This window comes from Prunus persica, chromosome G6, assembly GCF_000346465.2.
Source record: "Prunus persica cultivar Lovell chromosome G6, Prunus_persica_NCBIv2, whole genome shotgun sequence".
NCBI lineage: Eukaryota > Viridiplantae > Streptophyta > Magnoliopsida > Rosales > Rosaceae > Prunus > Prunus persica.
This window is the reverse complement of record NC_034014.1, coordinates 26,113,606-26,134,523: the sequence shown is the minus strand read 5'-3', so window position 1 is coordinate 26,134,523 and position 20,918 is coordinate 26,113,606. Positions and strand designations below refer to the sequence as shown.

Sequence of the window (20,918 nt, the reverse complement as noted above, 5' to 3'; positions counted from 1 at the left end):
TGGTTGTGGTGAAATTTTCTTCTTCCCCACTAAGTCCATCAAAAGTCACAAATTGATCATTTTCACCAGCATTTGTACCACAAAACGACTGTGGAGAAGGACTTGGCCTGTTGAAACTAATTGCAGGCCTCCGCTGCTGCTGCTGAAGCTGAGATTGCTGCTGTTTATAATCACTACTATTTTTTTGCCACAAAGTTTGCATCATGGAATGAGTGGGGTAAATGGTAACTGGGTTGTTTACCCCAATGCTGAGAGCAGCAGTAGAAATTGATTTACTTGGTCTAAGAGACTCAGAGAAGGCACAGATGGAGCAACAGTAGGAGCCCTTTTTTCCTCTTCCTTGTGAGCATAAGAGCAATCTTGTCTTTTACATGTGGTCATGTACCAACAGTATCTGGTCCTGAACAGCATAGGATGAAACCTCTCCTCCAAAATCCCATGTGAATGGCCACAGGCATCAGCCTGTGGGCAAAACCCATTCTTGAACTCCAAGCAAGGGACACAACTGTACTTGTGCCTCAGCAAATCCCTTCTTCCCAATTCCCCATCATGCAGAAAAGGGCATGGCTCTTCTTTGGCAAGTTTTCACCTTATATACATACATAAGGAATTGGGGTGTTCTGTTTAACCAACCATGGAGGTGGGTGAAAGTGAGGTCTGCATAATCATCTGATATTGGCACAGCTTCCTCTTTCAGGCTTTGCATTTTGTTCTGATTTTAATTATACAAATTCCCTTCAAGCAACAATGTATTTTTCCATCTAATAGCAGCAAAGCCAACAGATGAACCAGACACAGTTAGATGAAGTGCAAAAGTTCATCTTTTTCCAAGTTGCCCAGAGGTCAATGACAGTGAGGCAATGCCTAAAACAAGCTAATTCTGAGTATTGCCAACTAATCAATCTGGTTTGAGTAGTGAAAGGAGAAGTTCAGAAGTTATAGAAATCTACCATTTTCCTTGATCTGCATCCAATCAATCTTTTGAATGGTGCTAATTCTTTTTATTAATTTTTATGATTTTTGTTTTGTAATTAGAGTCTTGAAGCGTACAATGGCTAGGCCATAAGGTTTCTATAAACTGAAGTGCTTTTGATCTATTTATAGGTCTTGATTGTCTCCTCAAAGTTCGAAAATTTTGTGTATATATATATATATATATATATAGAGAGAGAGAGAGAGAGAGAGAGACCCTTTCAATCTCCCATTGATATTACAATTGCCCAGGAAAAAAAAAAAAAACAACCTTTCAATTCAGAAGTTACATCTATATATATCTTTCAATTCTTTAATATTTTCCCACTTATATTTCTTACCCCTAAGTCTATCTCGGATGATATATAATATATATTTATTATTGGTAGGTTCTTTTTCCTTCTCTGACTGAGTTCAAATGCACAAATCACAACACAATCTTGCTGTCTCATTGAATTCTGCAAGGAAGAGAGGTTATAGGCCAAGAAACCTTTGCTGTCACTTTTTGTCTTTACTTTTGACCTTAAAATCACCATCCTTTTTAGATTGGAGTGTTTTATTTTCACAAACTCAAAGTTGGAATTACATATCCCTTCAAGTTCTAGTGGAGAACATTGCATATTAACAATTCTCATACCTACCTCGTTAAATCAAAGTAACATGTACCAATCTTTCCATTGAGTTTCAAAGCAAATGAACAAATGGTACATTGTTTAATTACATAGTAGTTGAGATTGTTCTGTTGAATAAGAATATGAGAGTTTCTCATGGTCCTTTAATTTATTCAGCTCATAAAGTCAAAGAAATTGACGAATTTGAGTTTATTTGACAGAAGCCAAGCCACAGTCTACACACGTGGCAGGTTGTGTGATTATTTATAACTAAACTGAGCCCATCAAGCAAAAGTCTCTGTTCCCATTATCCCTAGACCGAATGACATTGGCATCACCTATAAAATTAGTCAAGATTTGTAGAAAGTCCAATGGGTGATAGAATAATAGTGTTTTCTTTTGAAGGGAAAAAAAAAATGATAGCAACCATGTGATTAGGATCTTGAAAATAGAGATTATTATAATCCAGCAGCAGAGGTTGTTCAACTGAATTTCTTTATATTGAGTCCGAATAGCAGCTGGTCAAACTTGGAAGTTGCAGGCATAATTGCAGACATTCCTTCGCATTGAAACGGGCAAAACACCCCCGTAAAGACCATTTGGGTTCTGGCAAGTTGACGCAATAAGATCAAATTTGATTTTCTAATTGGTAAACTAAGAAAATTCTTATAATCCGCTCATTTCAATTCATCGTTCACACGTACAAATAAGATATTTATAAAAATATAAATGTGTAACTTAAGAAGTTGTATATGTGCCATGACGGAGCTAGATTGGTACATATGGGAAGCCATGGCAACTTCAAGTCTGCACCCAACTCCGCCCCTGTATATGCATAAAAGTTCAAACTTTGTTTATATTTATGGCATTTCTTACGTCGTTTTTTTCACATAAGTTTAACACCTCATTGATTTTTTTTCTTTTTAATAAAAAAATAGTTGTTCACACAAGTTTAATGTTACTATGAAATTGAGAAGAAACTTAATTAGGCCCTTATCCGATCCATATTTAGACTGCAGATATCAGCAAGCGGATTATGGTTGGCGGAAAATAGTTTGAGTGTGGACCACCAAATTATTTTGGGACAAAATGCGTCGGTGAGAAATGCCCAAACTTGATTTCAAAATGCCAGCTAGAGACAGAGGCAAAAACACGGTAACGTACGCTTTAAAAATAGCTGGACCTCAACAATATCAATATGAAACTTGTAGACCAAGATTTATTTATTTAGCATTATTCCCTAAACCGTTCAAAAGTCTTCTGACTAACGCTTGCTGCTGCTGCAGCTACCAGATATGGAAGAAGAAGAAGAAGAAGAACCCACAGCTCAGCTTATTATGACACGTCTTTCATGGCTTTTTTATGTTAGCTGTAAAATTTAATTAGTCAAGAATAATAGAGCATGATTTTCATGCGGTGTGTGTGTAAGACGTGAAACAAGCCCTTCTGATATCTGCGGCATTCTAAACAGCATATATTTGTAGCTTCAAAATCATGAAGATTATATATATATGTATTTTAATAAACCGATCAATCCGTGCAAAAATGCTAGAATGTCAAAAGAGGAGCGAAGTTTGAGACTCTGAAAACACGGCCACAGTCCTTGGAATCTTGGAAATCACGTGTCCTGAAGAAAAACTAGCTACATATATATAGTTTTTGCTAAGAGTAAAATCAACTTTCATCTCATATCACAGTATATACGCAATATATACGTCATCACGATATTTAACTCGCACAATATCACATGAGAGAATATAATAATAATCATTATTAAAACACTTTCAAAATTGAAAGTGGTGTTTGATATCTCTCCGTTTTAGATCGTACAAAATTAGTCCCACACATGAGAAATTTCTAATCTAGTATACTGCCCAAGAGATCATTTGGGTTATCAACAAATCAATACATATATACATAACATGTTAAACGGTCTTAAAATACAGTATTTTCACTTCCGTCTATCATTTCAAACTCTTTTTCAATTCTCCGCTAAAGTAAAAGGAGCTTTAAAAGGCTATGTCATGTCCCATTACATATATATATAGTGAAATCTTCGTAACTCATCCTCAGCAGCTTAGTTCAATACCCACCTGCAGACATATATGCTACTTCTAGATATATGACAACAACTGGGATGAAGGAAACAAAATATATATATATATATATATCTCTCAACACAACTTAAAAATTCAAATGCAGTAAAAGTCAGATCTAATTAATGTTATGGGAAAATTCATATGGCGTTTTAGCTTCTTCAGCCACTTATGTACATGCATGTCATGATGTCACCACCTTAAGAACCGTATACCATGCATGTATTCAATCAACTTTTGCTAGCTAGAATACAAATGTCAATGAATTACCTGAATCAAATTTCAACTTGGCGTGCTTGGTGTCTCAAAGCCTGTATTCAGTGTTTGACAACTACTCGTCTTCGATCTTCTTGCATGTGTTTACATATCAAGACTTGTACATGGAAATTTAATAGAACAGTAACCTATTCTACTTAGCTGGCTAAACACGTTATTTAAGAGATTTTTCTTTCTAAATCAATGGAAATGAGATGAGAGATTAATGGAGAGATGTAGCCCTTTTTTTCATCACTAAACTAGCAATAAATTAATTAAAAGCGTCTCAGTGGGCAAAACAAGAAAGGAAATGGATCAACATAATGTATAACATCCATTGAACGCCAAACCCATTTCCAAAGAACCAAGAGTGTTTCTAGCTAATTGAGAGCTAACAAACCTCTCAAGCCACCATTCATTGCTTGCTACATGTCTTCTCTTCTAAGCTTGTTTAGCAAAGCGGTGATAAGAGCATCCCTCTTCTCAGCCCTAGCCTCCTCTCTCATCCTCCTTTGCTCTTCTCTCTCTCTCCACCTCCTCTCCATCATTATCCTCTCGTTCTCTAGAGCTTCCATGGTCTGCCTCCACTCCATCTCCTTCAACCGCCTCTCGTTCTCCCTCGCTTGAAACTCCTCCCGCCATTGCATCTCCATTTGCATCTGTTGCTTCATGAACTCCTCCAATATCTCCCTCACATTATTTCCGCTTCCACTCCCACTTGTACTGCTGATGCCAATATTGCTCATCTTCACCTTCTTCTTCTTTTTCCTCACCGTGCTTGCCTTATTCTCGGCCTCGCTGTCCTCATTATCTTCCTCCTCATCCGAAGAAAGCGCTTTCTTCTTCGACCCGCTTGCAGCCCCGCTCTCTTCTGCCCACAGCATTCTCTGCATCCTCGCTGCGAAAATCGCTTGCAGCTCATTGTAAAATGGGAATTGCTGCCTCATAGCTTCCGGCTCCATCGTCTCACATCCCTAAATACATCAACAAAAAGCGAAACATAAAGACACGCACATATATATGTCAGACAGATAATAATGAAGGCAGCAAAAATTTTTTTGAAGATTTTGGGTGAAAAGCAAAAGCAAACCCCTGAAAGGCAATCAGTATGTCGTATAAAGGGTGTGTTGATTAGATGGGAGATTAATTCATCAATAATTAAACTTAGGACTTATTTGGGTTTATACTTTACATAACATTTGTGTACCTTGTAACGGGTAACGAGGTTTTTCCACTTGCACTTGCACTGTTCGGCGCTGCGATGGTGGCCCTTTTCCTTCATCTTGGTGGCAATCACTTCCCACAAAAGCTTGTTTCTCTTCGTCTCCATGAAAGTCTGGTCGAGCTCGGCTCTGATCACCAGCAACTCTTTCGTCTCTTGAATGCTCCATTGAGGAAACCTATCGCTCGCGTCCACGTTGACGCTGATAGTACTAGGAAGCGGCTGCTGTAGCTGCTGCTGCTGAAGCTGTTGCTGCTGCTGTTGTTGTTGTTGTTGTTGTTGAAGATGAACCTGATGAGTTTGATGCTGAAGTGGTTGATGATGTTGCTGTTGTTGTTGGTGATGATGACGATGATGTCCCTCCATGACCAAAACCTCAATCTTAAAAAGGGGTGTTTTCGTGAAGATTAAGTTTGGGTTTCGAAAAGATTTAATATGAAAGAAGAAAATAAAAGAGAGAGAAGAAGGATAAAGCTTAGATTCTATGAAGGGGGTGGTGTGAATGGCAGGTGTGAATCCTTAAGGAAGAAAAAAAGGGACAGATTTTGATGATCTCTTTCTTCCTCCTCTCTTTCTTTAACTGCTTATGTGTCGATATAAAAAACCAGCAGTTTAATAATTATTCGTTCAGATTTGATGAGAAGTTCCAGAAAATTAAAAACAAAGAGAAAAAGGAAAGAAAGAAAGAAAGAAAGAAGGGAAAAGAAAAGCTTTTGTCTCCTGTTTAGCTTCTCATCAGTCTCATCTGTCTACGCGGAAACTCATTTCCCTTTCTCTCTCTTCTCTCCCTCTGTCTTTTTCTTTTTTATTTTTTATTTTATTTTATTTTATTTTATTTTGTTTTTGTGTACATACATGATCCCATTTGTTCCCACTGCGTTTGCGTGTCGTCATGCTTACGAGAAAAGTCTATGAGCTGCCTGCTCAGACGTTATTCTCTGCACCCGGTTTTTTAAATCTTCTGCTCCAAGGGTTTTTATTTAATTGTTTCTTTTAAGTTTTTTTATAATAAAAAATTACAAAATTTATGTTTTGTAGGTTTTTTTTTAACTAATTTTTTTTTATAAAAAATTTATAGTCCTTGCGTTTTGAAGCGTGTGAAAGGGACAACAAAGGCTTCCAGACTCTGCGTGGGGCGCAAGGCGGTAAGTCCTCGATTTGCAAGCCTTTTTTTTTTTTTTGGGCATGAACTTTTAAGCTGTAATTTGTAAAAGCTTTATATATATAAAGATAATGAAAAATGAAAGGAATTTGTAGCTTAAGTGATTTCGCGCTATTACCATTATACATGATGTTTTTTGTTTGATTTTCCTTTTCCCCACTATCGTTCGTATAAAAAAAAAGGTATTAAAAAATGTAATTTTAAAAAAAATCTAAATATAAAAAATTATACATAATTTTAAATTGAGTGACTACGTGAGTTAACTTGAGTTATCCCGTGATTTTATCCCACATTGTTTCTTCCGAAAAGATTTTAACAATGCCGTTGTTACTCTATATTGTTTCATGATTTTTTAATACAATATATTTTTTGTAAAAATAAAATAAATTAAGTGACTACTTGAGTTATCTTTCAATACATAACTCGATACATAACATCGAACATTTTCGGGTGTGAATATTGACATTTTACAATTTTTATTTGATTAGTGTCACAAATCCAGTGTATGTACTCTCGAATCAAATTATAATTGCTTGAAGGGGGCACGTTTTTACCAGTTTTTGAAGATATTTCTGCACTCCCGGGAGTCCTCCCTTTATGTGAATTTTATCATAAAATAGGTAAAAGATTTCGTCTAGAAATTTCAAACTATATATAATAATTTATCATGAGAAAATGGTTTAAAATTGGGATTTTACTATCATTTGAAAAAGAAAATTTGCCATCTCTAGATACTCTCTCTCTGTGGGCCGTTATTATTTTAATCACCTACGCGTTATTCCGCAGTGTATCATGTGTGGATGCCTACCATATCTTTCCACGTGGCCTGCATGCAGACATGATAAATGGAAACAATATTGGACCCACCAGTCTCATGGTTCACACTGGTGGCTGGTGTGACCCATTCAAGTCCATACCCAAATTATTTGACCCGAGAATGTAAGCTCGTGTAAGATTACCAAAATGGATATGGATACTGGGACTGGGGGATTGGAGGGATGGACCGACTTATGTGGATTTTTGTGGAATTCCATCCATACTTTGAATTTGGGAGGTAAAAGTGGTAAAACGTCGTTTGCCCAACAAGACCGCGTTGTATTGTGCATTGCTATGGTGAGACCATGAAAGAAAGAAAGCCACTTGTTTTCCTTGGATTTGGAATGATAAAGGTGGCCACCTCACCGCCATGATCTTTCTTTTTTTCCTATAAATTAGGCTTGAACTCGAGGAATTTTTTTTTTATATTATAATTATTTGAACTACAAGTCGTTTGCGGTCGAAAGAGACTTTCATGCAACATGAAATAACATTATTGTAAGAGTATACATTTATCCAATGGCGGAGGTGTGCTTAGGCCTGCAAGGGCCTTGGCCCTCCCAAAATTATGAAATAGTATATATATTGCCTTTGCATTGTACAACGTAAGACAATATATATATATATATATATATATATTAAATTAATGCTTGTTCCCCTACAATAAAGAGAAAGAGGAATTTACATTTTCCCCTCCAACTTAAAGACTCTTTTCTTAGCAATATAGCAAAGTTACTCCTAGATTCTACCAACATAATTAATAAAAATTTAAAAAATAACCAATTAAATCTTTCTTTCACAAGTATATTTAAGAAAATAGGAAATTAAAGATAATTGGTTATTTATTTATTTACAAGCTTAATACTGGGAAAGAAATCAACCTTAAACCCTAATATATTGGCCCCTCCATACATAAAATCCTGGCTCCGCCACTGATTTACCGTTTGCATCCTATTTTTGATTTCTCCTTATCCCAATCTTACTTGTAACAACCGAGTCTTAATTTATAAGTGTTAAAATATGTTTAGGATACCTATATTCTAGCCCTTTGATATTTCCTCAGACTTTGGATACTTTCAAATCTAGATTTTGGTGAACACATTTCACCAACTGCAAAATGTATAGTCAAATTACCCAAAAAAAATACATAACATATAGTAGGGGGAAAAGGAACGAAAATGACAATGCATATATTTGTAGTTTTTCTTTTGCCGAACGTCAATATTTGTAGTTGGAAATTGAAATGACTTTGACTAACGCAAAGTGGAGAATAGGTATGAGTTTACTCCTTCAAATTCTTAGGGTTATTATAAAAATTCAACGACTTGGGTTGAAATTATATTCAAATTGATGAACAAGTCAATGGTGTGTGCAAGTACATGTCCATGAACCCCCGTGGTTGATCATCTGAAATGGGGACCTCTCGATCAGAATATTGGATTCGTGTCCTGATCAAAAGCGTTGGTCACGCAGGAAATTAACCTCGGATTATGCCTTTGGATTACTGTTTTAACAAATTAAAGTCAAATCCAAAGATGATTTGTCTTGACCCGTTTGGAGCTTCTAAATTTTTTTGGTTGGTATTCACACGAAAACCATGAGATCATACGTTTCTTTAAGCAAACCTAATGGTCGTATTAATGGATATTAATAAATTTTGAATACTCTAGGCTCATGATATCTAACACCAATACAACCTCACGTGTGGAATTACCACTTATACAATTATATGAGAATTTGCGTTATGCATCAATTGGCCTTTGCTTATTGAGTGTTGTCATTGATTAGCTTGTTTTAGTTTTATATGAGAATTATATGTGTCATAATATGAGTGATTTGATAACATTACGTGACGAGATAAGTGTCACACTAAAAAATTACTCACTAACACGTTAAGTTAGTTCGGATGTAGCGTTGCATTTACACATTTGTAATATGTGTCATGTGCAGAACATATGCAATAAATAAGTATATGGGACACATCAGCATATGTGAGAGAGAGAGAGAGAGAGAGAGAGATGAGGAAATTTGACGTCAGCAATGGAGCCCAACTATGTGATAAGAAATTGGCAAAAATATCTGTGTTGTATCGTTCTGAAAGGCTGAAACCTTAGCTGAGCTGTAATAGATGTCTTGGGAGCAAAGCAAGTTAGTTAGCTTGTATTGTAGTACTTTGGCGATGTTGCATCAATTTGAAACAAGACACAAGAGATGACGAAGCAGCCTACGTATGTAAAATATTCCAGAGAAGTTTACATGAAGTTGTTCTTTTAATATCTGATTGCGATACTTTGATCTTAATCAATTCTACTCTTTGACTTTTGCTTCCTCAATTGCTGGTAGTAGGTCTCACATTTTCGGAAATTACGTGATCAACCTCATAAAGTCCACCAGGCTTTCAAGTCAAGCCAAGCCAAAGGAGCTGTAAAGACGCAACCCACAACACAACACACACACACACAGAGCTTATTATTATTATCAACATAATCATTATTCTTCTGCAACTTCAATATAAGCAGGCATTCTATATGTACAGCCCGCAAGAGTGTGTTGGCTTTCACATATATATTCAAATCTTGATCCATATCATAAATAGTATATATCTCACTCACACTCTATTTGATTTTCACATTGTAAGTCATTGAGTTTTGCTAGGAACAGTTGTTCATGTGCGATAATGCCGGTCTTGAAGGCGTTGTGGGATCCACTTGCATCGACCGCATTACTCTCGCAAAGTGAAGTTGTAGAAAAAAAGTCTTCTTTCTCCTTATATTTTTTGTGCCTTTTTCTATTTGGGAAATTTCATTATGTAAACGCGAAGGGTGATGGAGCATGGTGAACTAATCAACTAAAGCACATTACACACTTAAACAGCATTGAATTGGGTAGAGAGTAGAGATATATTTGTTATCTCATGCATTTTTTACTTCCTTTTTAGTCATGTTTTTTGTGTGTAACTGATAGACAACAAATGAAGTGAGTATCTTGTATACAAGAAAAACTTTAAGTGAAAAGATATATATAAAAAGTGGTGATATACAAACGAGTATATGTAACGTAGAGTTATACACTTTTTCGTATGAATTTTAGGTGCGTCTCCACTCCCCAACATTCTCTGAACTAATGTTGAGATTTTGTATGGACTTTCCCCTCCGTATAAGAACATGTCAACGACATCATATTGTCTAGCTATATGTGTATGTTTCATTGGAGAGGTTTTTTGGGGCTTGGTTTGCTTTTATAATTGAATGGTACGCATGTGTGACCTTCACTGCTGTTGTTACTAATGAATCAGAGAGAGTTGAAAGAGTTTTTTTTCCCACAAGTCTTGTCGTTTGGTTTTTCGGCTGCATTCTGTACTTGGAGACATTGCAGGTCGCCCTTGTTCCAACTTTACACAAGCAAATATTATGCCATAATTGCTTTTTCCTCGAGAAGTTCTGTTGGTCACAATTGCTTTCGAAATAATTAAGCAGCAACTTAATTGAGATCAAACTTGGAAAGGCAAACCTTGTGTTATACAACAAATTGGACCCAGCAATTCATACAAAACCCCACACTAATTCAAAGTTCAAAACCAAGCCATTCATTATTTTCATTATTCATTTACGCCCCCACAAATCAAGTTCTTCATGAGGAAGCAAGCAAATCAAAATGGAAGCAAAATCAAAAAAAGTTGAAAGCCGGTTGCTAAATGAGACCCACGTACTCAGTCCGAGAGAGAGAGAGAGAAAGAGAGAGAGAGAGAACAGACAACAAGGCCCCTCCCCCCACCTTTAATCTCTAATTCTGGGCTAAAAACAGACAACATGCAGCATCTTCTCCTTAATTCTCACTCTCTTTTCTTTTTGTGTTTGGCTTTTTCTCATCGTGCTCCAATTATTCACCTCAATCTTATTTAGGCACTTCAAACTTTGTTAATTCTAATTAAAACCCACCACACTCAATCTCTTTACATTAAAACCCTTGCTCAACATAATATGGATGTAGGTCAATGTTGTTTGTGTCTCTTTTTTGTTACAATCTCTCAATTTGTTTCCATTTTTTGCACGTTACCACTTTCACTTTTGGCATATTTCCCTTAAAGTTTAATGGCATTGTTTTGGCATCCATAATTGATGATATTAATCAAAGAAATTTTATAGCATTTCATTAGCAAGGCTACCTTTCAAGTTGGTAAATCAGCTGGTTAATGTTTTCCCAATATTTTCAAATCAAAAAACAACTTTCAAATCTCACTTAATCTTTTACGTTATATGGAATTTTTGCGTACAACAAGTGTATATAACGTTTTTCTTGTGACGACTTATCACGTGATTCATATGTAAAACTCAACAAAAAAAAATGTTATATACACATTGTTTGCAAATATCCTCCCTATACTAATCATGAATCAAAATTAGAAACCCAAAGATCACCCATTTTTTTCCTTCTTAAATTTATAATTGGTTAAATTTTTTAATGAAAAAACAGATTTAAGAACTGAGACAGAAATCTAAATTGCCAAATTACTTAAGGCAGAATAGTGAATTCCCACAAGCTCAGGGGCAGCAAAATAAAGTTGATTATTTAATTAAGCCCTATCATTCTGTCTGTTGTCTAGCCTGTGGCCCCTGGGCCTGGCCTCTGCCTTCTAGCTCTAGGTGTTGGGTTAAATTTATCACAAATTAATTAAACGGCAAACCTAAGGCCACCAACAATTTCATTATAAACAAACAAACGAACAAACAACCCCCAACGGCCAACGCCAACGCCAACGCCAACCCATCGTCCTCTCTGTTTTCCCCCCACTCACACCGTCCCGTTCCGACCGTTCAAACCCTCCTTCTCGATGACCCGACAAAATTCACAGAACCAAAGAAGAACATAAAATATTCTTCAAAATTTTTTAATTTTTTTTCTTTATTTCAAATTAATAATTACGTAAAATAAAAATTAATATAAAAAAAATCTCCAAAACACCATCACTCTCACTCTCTTCTTCACTCTACAACTAAGGTACACCATACACCCTCACTATCTTTTGCAGACCATTTTCTCTCTTTTCCCCTCTTTCTCTCGCATTTGCTTTGATTTCACAGTTCAGACTACTCTGCTGCTGTTCTCTCTCTTTCTCTCTCACAAGGCTTGGGTTTCGGCATTATCATGTGAAACCCTAGCTTGCCTAGCGCTAGTTAGGGTTTTGGCGAGATCCGTGCAGAGCTACCAAGCGCGCGCTTCGCAATGGGCAATTGTTGCAGATCTCCGGCCGCCGTCGCCAGGGAGGACGTGAAATCGAACTTTTCCGGCCACGATCACGGCCGGAGGGACTCCAGCGCCGGGAAGAAGGCTCCGACGACAGTGTTGACCGGCGTGCCCAAGGAGAACATCGAGGAGAAGTACTTGGTGGATCGAGAGCTCGGCCGCGGCGAGTTTGGCGTCACGTACCTCTGTATCGACCGCCACAGTCGTGAGCTCTTGGCCTGCAAGAGCATTTCGAAGCGGAAGCTCAGGACCGCAGTGGACATCGAGGATGTGAGGCGCGAAGTGGCGATTATGAAGCATTTGCCGAAGAATTCGAGCATCGTGAGCTTGAAGGAGGCTTGTGAGGACGAAAATGCCGTGCATTTGGTGATGGAGTTGTGCGAGGGCGGTGAGCTCTTCGATCGGATTGTGGCGAGGGGGCATTATACGGAGCGAGCTGCCGCGGCGGTCACCAGGACCATTGTTGAGGTCGTGCAGCTCTGTCACAAGCATGGAGTGATTCATAGGGACTTGAAGCCCGAGAACTTCTTGTTTGCGAACAAGAAGGAGAATTCGCCTCTAAAGGCCATTGATTTCGGCCTGTCTATATTCTTCAAGCCAGGTATGAATTTGAATTTAGGGTTTCTGATTTTGCAATGCTAATTGAAACTATCTCTACTGCATATAGTAACTTAGAAAGTTTTGATTGTGACTACCTTGAAGACATAATTGGCTTACTATATTTGGCTCAAGTATGGATATAATTTTTTTTTAATCTTCAATGAATTCTATATTTTGTTTACCTTAATTGCCTGTAGTTACCCTGTACAGTACTCGCATTTTTGTTGTTTATTCTATTGTCCAATGCTGTGCACAAATGGATGCTGATGTGGCTCTTACAGTTAGAAACGCCATATTTCAAGATTGCCATTGTTAAGTTGCAATCAAAGAATTGTATGTGTACCGTAAGAATTCATTTGAGAGGAGGAGGGGGGGAAAGGTGGGGTGATGTATTGGTTGGTTTATGGGAGTAGGAGATGAAGGATGACTGCAGAATTCATGATTAAGAATGAACTTCTAATAATACATGTAATCTTGTTATCCAAGTTCCATATTAGAGAAGTTTCATTGTTGCAATCAATTCTCCCTCTTATATTTTGCACTTCTCTTTGACCGCTCCTACCTTGTAGATTCCCCTTTGTTCAAGTAATGAAAAAGCTTGAAAAAGTTCTTTAAATTAGAGCATCCACAATGATGCTCTCTATTTCTTAGCTAAAATTTGGCTAAGAATATAAGAAAGCTATTTTAGGAGCTCTCTAAAAAATTTCAACTCCAACCATACTCCCTAATTTGGAGAGTCGTAAATGCTATAACTCTTTTTTGATTGGTCTATCTCTATTAAAAAATAAAATAAAAAATAGTTAGCATTAAATAAAGGTTTGAAATACTCATTAAATAAAGCAGCATTAAATTATAGGCAGCCACTAGGAGTCTTTTCTCTCTCCTCAGATTTGGGAGCTCCTAGAGGGCTCCCTATTTTAGGAGGTGGATAGGGAGCGTGGTTGGAGTTGCATTTTTACGATTCCTCCCTAAAATTTGTCTAAGGAGGTGGTTTAGGGAGCCCATTGTGGATGCTCTTAGCTACCAGTGGAATAAAGTAACAGGCTAACAGCTTAACATACCACTAAATTGAGAACAACATAATGTGATGATATTGATATGTTTTAAGAGATGGATACTCAAGCAACAGAACATGTAGAGTGGTTGAAGAGATAAGTTTTTCCTTTTTCTGATATGAAACAAAGAATTTACTACGTGGAAAGTCTATGAGTTACAACAATAATGTCCAACTATGAACAGGAAGTTGAAAAGAAATAGATTTTTCTTAATATCTATTTTGTGTGCTAAGTCTAGAAACTCTGAACTATTGTTACTGTTATTAAAAACTATAACATTGCAGGCATGAATTTTCAACTGTTTTTCCTAATTATGCTAATATGGGTATATATTCTTGTCATATGTATGTTATCAGATTATTAACTTTTCCACATTCTAGGTGAGAGATTCTCAGAAATTGTTGGAAGTCCATATTACATGGCTCCTGAGGTTCTCAAGCGGAATTATGGGCCAGAAATAGATATATGGAGTGCAGGAGTTATACTCTATATTTTATTGTGTGGGGTTCCCCCTTTTTGGGCGGGTAATTATATCTCCCACTTGCTCCTCCCCCCTTTCTTTCCTCCTCCCCCTGCGGGATGGGAGCTTTCTCTGTTAAGAGGTTTCCATTTACCTTTTTGTACTTCTATGCAGAGTCTGAACAAGGGGTTGCACAGGCAATTCTTCGTGGACTGATAGATTTCAAACGTGATCCATGGCCCAATATTTCGGAGAGTGCCAAGAGTTTAGTTAGGCAAATGTTGGAGCCAGACCCAAAGCTACGATTGACTGCAAAGCAAGTGCTTGGTAATTTGCATCTCTTTGTGATAATTAGATGTGATATGGATCCATTGCACGTTGAAAATGTGGCAATTGAGCAAGCCCTTATTTATATTAAGAAGAGATTATGCTGAGGTTGCTATCTTGTATATATGATTTGAAATGTATGTCAAATATTGCGTTTCAACAAACTCTAGATAGGGATCTTGGTACATGATAAAGAAATTTTGACATGTTAATAAGGTATGATACACACGTGCACAAACAATGCATTGGTGTGAGTATCTACATTTCTGATCTTAACGGACATCCTGTGTATGGAAAATCTGTCAGTCTCCAGATATAGGACCACTGCTATGTACAGCTTTTGCCGTACGACCATAAAATGTTGTTATATCTTGCTTCATTTATGTTATACCTGATCTGTGGTAATTTCTCTTTTTCCAGAGCATCCTTGGCTCCAAAATGCTAAGAAAGCTCCAAACATTCCCCTTGGAGATGTTGTCAAGTCAAGGCTTAAGCAGTTTTCAATGATGAACAGATTCAAAAGAAAAGCCCTGAGGGTTGGTTGACTGCTCTTACAAACTTTCTTATGTGTTTGCTATTATGTAGTATGGTTCAATGCAAGGACTAATTTAAGTGGGACTTCAAACAGGTTATTGCGGATTTCTTTTCCATTGATGAAGTTGAAGACATTAAGGAGATGTTTAAGAAGATAGACACTGATAATGATGGCATTGTGTCAATTGAAGAGTTAAAATCTGGACTTCGAAATTTTGGATCCCAACTTGCCGAGTCTGAAGTTCAATTGCTTATTGAAGCTGTGAGTATTGCTTCATATTTTGCTTTCAACAGTACCTCTAGCGTGAGGTCAACTATGACATAATCTATTACACATCAAACAGTTGAAATTGATATTGGTCTTTTCATGATCCATAATCTTTTATTAGTTAGATATGGTTCTCGATTGTTTACTTTAATTAGATGCAGACGTGAGAGGGTGTTAAAGGGAATACGCATTGGTTAGATACCGTATTTGATATTTAAGTATCAAATGAGCCTCCTAACCTGATGACTTAAGTTTTATTGGCGTAGATATCGATTTATTACCTAGTTAACACATTCAACCTATACTGTAATACACTTGTAATTCTAAGGACAGTCCTAGGAAACAATTTTTTCTTGTAGTACCTTGGGTGGACTAGCAATACTGTACGGATGCATTCTTAGGAATATGACCAATTCGTCCATAGTTCTGGTGGATTAGAAAGTTATCCTTCATGGAGGTTGGTTCTAGATGCATTCCTAGGTTGTTCGATTGCAAGTAGCATAGGCACCTTTAGAAATGCACTGGTCTTCATGTGGACAACACCTTCTTAGGCACCTTTAACATCAAGACATTCCTTGCATGTACCTAGAATTCTAAACCCAAATTTTTTGACTTTGAACACAAATTTTGTGTTTTGATGGAAAAGGTAATGTAGTTGTTGTATGGGTAAAGGTGATGATAAAGCATATCTTCTTGTTGTATTGTGTCTCTCTTTCCTGTTTTAGTTGCCCTTGTTCCTGGGTCACTCTTGAAAACTACTGAATGAGATAATTTCCAGTGGTAAATCAGTCTCTTCTGGTTTTAATTTGGCGAGTTTGTTGGTAACAGGTTGATACTAATGGGAAGGGAACCCTGGACTACGGAGAATTTATTGCTGTTTCCCTCCACCTACAGAGAATGGCCAACGATGAACATCTTCACAAGGCATTTTCCTACTTTGACAAAAATAGCAACGGCTACATTGAGCCAGACGAGCTCCGCGATGCACTGATGGAAGATGGGGCAGATGATTGTACAGATGTAGCAAATGACATCTTTCAAGAAGTGGACACAGACAAGGTGAGGACCCAAGGAAGAGTTTCCTATGACCCTAGGCTATGATATTTGAGATGACTAACTGATGTTTTTGTTTTATGGATGCAGGATGGGCTTATCAGCTATGACGAATTTGTCGCCATGATGAAAACTGGGACAGACTGGAGAAAGGCTTCTCGACATTACTCAAGAGGGAGATTCAACAGTCTAAGCATAAAACTGATGAAGGATGGGTCCATAAATTTGGGGAATGAGTGAAACATAGACAAGTTCAGTCATTGGATTATTGATACAAAAGAAGTATCGGGTCATTTCCGGCACATCATCTGCCTGCTTTCTTTTGTGATTATTGTTAGGGTCCCTTGATTTAGGATGGGGCTCCTTTTTGCTTGGGTGCCTGCCATACAAGGATCCTGGAGGGGCCCGGGAACACTTATTTTGTCACGGCGAGCATTTAATCGTGTAAAACACATGGTACCTCGTAGCTATGGCACAGCGTGTATGATTCTGTCCTATTCTTGTCCACTCCAACCTTCTTCTGTAGCTGTATTTTGCTTGATCATATTGGATTCAACTATGTCGTATTGTGTTATACTTTTCAAAGAAATATGGTCTTGTAGTGTGCTTCGATTAAAATGAGTTGTTGTTGGGCTTCTAGGCTTCTAAGGCTTCTAGCCCCGCATTTTCCCCAATACAAAAGAAATGGGTATGTTTACAAGGTGATGGTATTATTCTATACGTATAGTTGTATTTGAATTTGTATACGAGGAAGAAACCCAAAAAAGAACACGAGTGTTCTTCTTGACAGCTCTGTTCCATTAACTCCATGAATTTATCGTCTTATCCGGCGCAGCCAGGACTACAGTCAGTCTCTATCAATATCATGGTGAAGCACAAGATGAAGATGCCAAATAGGCCCATCTCAATCAAATTATAATAATGCACTATTTTTAATCTCCCAAATGGGCCAAACTATGCACTTTAATAAGTTTATTTTCACCATTATCTTCCACAGATAACCCCCAATTTATGGTTGGTTGGCAGCTATTGCTTTGCTGCCTGGTGTGTCCACTTTTTCTCATAAACAATAAAAATAAAAAACAGTGCAACTTGGATAGATTTCCACATTGTGGAAGCTCCACAATCTCACTCCCATTGTCTTTGTTTATGTTTATATCCAGGTGAATTCATTTGAGCCACAATTGATTTTGAAGTTCTAGATGCTGTGCTGATTGATTTGGGCATCTTATAGTTAAACTCTCTCTTTTTTCTTTTTTAATATTATAATTTATCTATAGAAAGTGTTAATCCCATGCTCATCAATTCATCAGAGGATCTCTCTGAAACCCCCAAAATTTATAAAATAGAACCAAACAACTAGAAGAATACATATCAGTTTAACTAGTTACGCTTCGATTTTTAGAGGCAGACGTAAATTAGGTCAGATGAATGATGGTGCATTAGGCTTATCTATTAAATTGAAATACTAGACAATTTGCTTAACAAAAAGAACTGATTATAACCTAGCTACTTTGATCAATTATTGATAAAAGAATGCATAAATATATTTTATTTTATTTAAAAGGAGCTTCATGAGCTTAATGTTTCTTTATCATAATCTAGGCAGCATGTCAAAAATACTATCACGTTTTAAAATCTTTTTATTTTTATTTTTTTTGAGTTCACACCAATTTTTGTTGGAGTAGACAACTCAATCAAAATCTCTTAATTAATCTTGTAATTAAATTGATGCGACGAATAGTCCCTGAAGGGGACACATACACCTCAGTGATGCATCCCCAAACTCCACCACAGGCAGGAAATGGAGAGTTTGAGTCATGACTGTCCTCCTCTTTAAATAAAAAAGAAAAGATAGCGATAAGAACAGCATCTTCAAGCATCTTCATGCCTTCTTCCTTCTTCCTTGTGTTTGCTGCAAACTTCAGAAAGATATACAAAAGTTTTCTACTTTAATTTGGTCAAATCAATTCCACTGGTGAACGAAAACTTAGCCAAGCAAAATGAATAAGTTTCTCATTTCCCATGCTTTGCTTTGCATCCTTGAATGGTCAAACTGGAAAAACACTAGTAATAACATGGCCGGGACAAAAGGAAAATGCTCCTTCTTCCTTTACTTTTTGTCTAGTCCACAAAGTGCAGCATCACTTACAGGTAAAATTAGTGGACATGCAACCCCACAATGGTTTTTTTATTTTATTTTTTAAAGTGGTGCATAAACCATGCATTGTCGTCATCATATGAACCATGCATAAGTTAACTTTGTCTATTTCACCTTCTTGTTTCTTGAAAAGATTATGTTAAAATCAATGCATGGAATTAATATATAATTATCATTAAAACAAATTAAGAGCAAATGGATTGATCGATGTTCTGTTTAGACTTTAGAGTGACTGTGGGAGCGATTTTATATTCTACGAGAATATTCATCTAAGATTCCGTCTTCCTCTTCGCTTATCTCTCTCTCTGCAAAACCAATTAAATCAAATAACTCTCAATTAGGCCAAATAATTCCTAAATTGATTGGCTTAATTATTTGACTTAGGATCAGTAGATATTTTGCTTCAACAGTGACAATTTTGTGGGTTTGATTTGATCTCTAACAGCATGACATGTGCACACAGGAAACAACTTTCTTTATGTAGTTAAGAAATGTATACTGATGTGATGTGGGATTGTAAAACCTAATAACTAATAAGGATCGGCATTCTGCTCTTGAGGATCGATTCACATTCTATGAGATCAAGTGCGGCACAAAAGATTTCAATCATTCAGTTTGATTCCCATATTCGGGCTAGACAGAAGAGTGGTGAAATATATTACCAAAAAAGAATCTGTATGTGTGGTGGAACTCTTTTTGTTAAACATGTTGCATTGTACTAAACGTCTCCATGTTCTTGTACATTATTTCTACAATTAGAACACATCAACTCGATGCCATCAATTGGCAGTAAAAATATTCACTTCGAAGAGAATTCGGTTTTGAAATCCTCAGATTAGGTTCAATTGAAACCTTTTTGAACCACATAATAAAAAGAGATGATTCGAACTTGGAACCGGGTTAAATCAAGTCGGTGAAAGTTGTCTACTCAAGTCTGCATTTTGTCTGTTACTCTTACATCATTGCAACGGTGATTGACATTTATTAATTGACTAATCACCTACATTTTCATGGCTCCCAAAGGGGTTGTGGTTTAGGGTGAAACATGCACACTGGGACCATTGGCGGATCCATTAAGAGTCCAATGAAGGCACTTGCCCTGTGAAGGTGCCAAATTGTTATGAAAGTTTGTATTGAATGGGAGAATGTCAGGCAAGTTGTTTGATCAACTTCCTCAAAGAAGACTAAGGCAGGGCAAAGGGGGTGGCTTGCTCTACTTCTCTTTTCTTCTTCTTCTTTGGGTCAAAGGTGGAAAGGGGGAGAGGAATTTACTTACATATATTGGTGCCTAAGAATTTTGAACCTGAGATCACTAGTCTTAGGCCAAACATACTTTTTCACTATGGTATGACCCCATTGGCAGCCTGCTCTACTGCTCTACTTATGTTATTCTTCTTTGTGTCGTGCAATAGAGGAACTAGGTAGAATGTGTAAAGTTTGTGTCACTAATTTGTGCAAGTATATGTTTATATGATTATTTTTAATACATCCAAGAGTTGATTGATCTGTTAAGATTTCGGAAGGACGGACCCTTGGCTCACCACTAGCAACATCGACATTGTCCCCAACTTAATCACATGTTTAGCAGGTGTGGAGTTTTATACAAAAGGCCTCGATGTTATTAGGAGTAGAACCGGTTATTTTATGGGACTTTCTATATTTTGTTAAGTTTCCGATGTGGAATTCGTGTATTCTTCAACACTCCTACTCACGTGGGACTACTTTTTAGTGAGCCACACGTGCAACCAATTCCATATCGGTCACTTTTTAAAAAAAAAAAATTATTAAATTTGGGGTTTGTTTGATTTTGATTCAATTTGGGGTTTTTGTTTGATTTGGTTTAATCGGGCCCAGTCAACCAACCCGCTCTGATACCATGTTAAGATTTCAGAGGGACGGACCCTTGACCCACCACTAGCAACATCAATGTTGAAGAATACCCGAGTCCCACATCGAAAACTTAACAAAATAGAAAGTCTCATATAATAAATAGTTCCACTCCCAATAACATCAAGGCTTTTTGTATAAAACCTCACACTTACTAAACAGGTGGTTAAGTTGAGAACAATATCGATATTGCTA

General features: G+C 37.0%; 2 protein-coding genes across 2 annotated transcripts; one reads left to right on the top strand and one right to left on the bottom strand.

The window, feature by feature from the left end:
* Positions 3,930-6,506, bottom strand: LOC109949465 (trihelix transcription factor GT-3b-like). The gene is made up of 2 exons (XM_020565081.1): positions 5,142-6,506; positions 3,930-4,908 (listed from the first exon to the last, which is right to left on the bottom strand). The coding sequence occupies exons 1-2, from the start codon at positions 5,520-5,522 to the stop codon at positions 4,360-4,362; spliced, it is 930 nt and encodes a 309-aa protein (XP_020420670.1). The 5' UTR covers positions 5,523-6,506; the 3' UTR covers positions 3,930-4,359.
* On the top strand, positions 11,719-17,395 carry LOC18773891 (calcium-dependent protein kinase 13). Its single transcript, XM_007208413.2, has 7 exons — positions 11,719-12,979; positions 14,414-14,557; positions 14,668-14,820; positions 15,241-15,356; positions 15,449-15,616; positions 16,451-16,681; positions 16,766-17,395. Exons 1-7 carry the CDS (start codon positions 12,358-12,360, stop codon positions 16,913-16,915), a joined length of 1,584 nt encoding a protein of 527 aa, XP_007208475.1. The 5' UTR covers positions 11,719-12,357; the 3' UTR covers positions 16,916-17,395.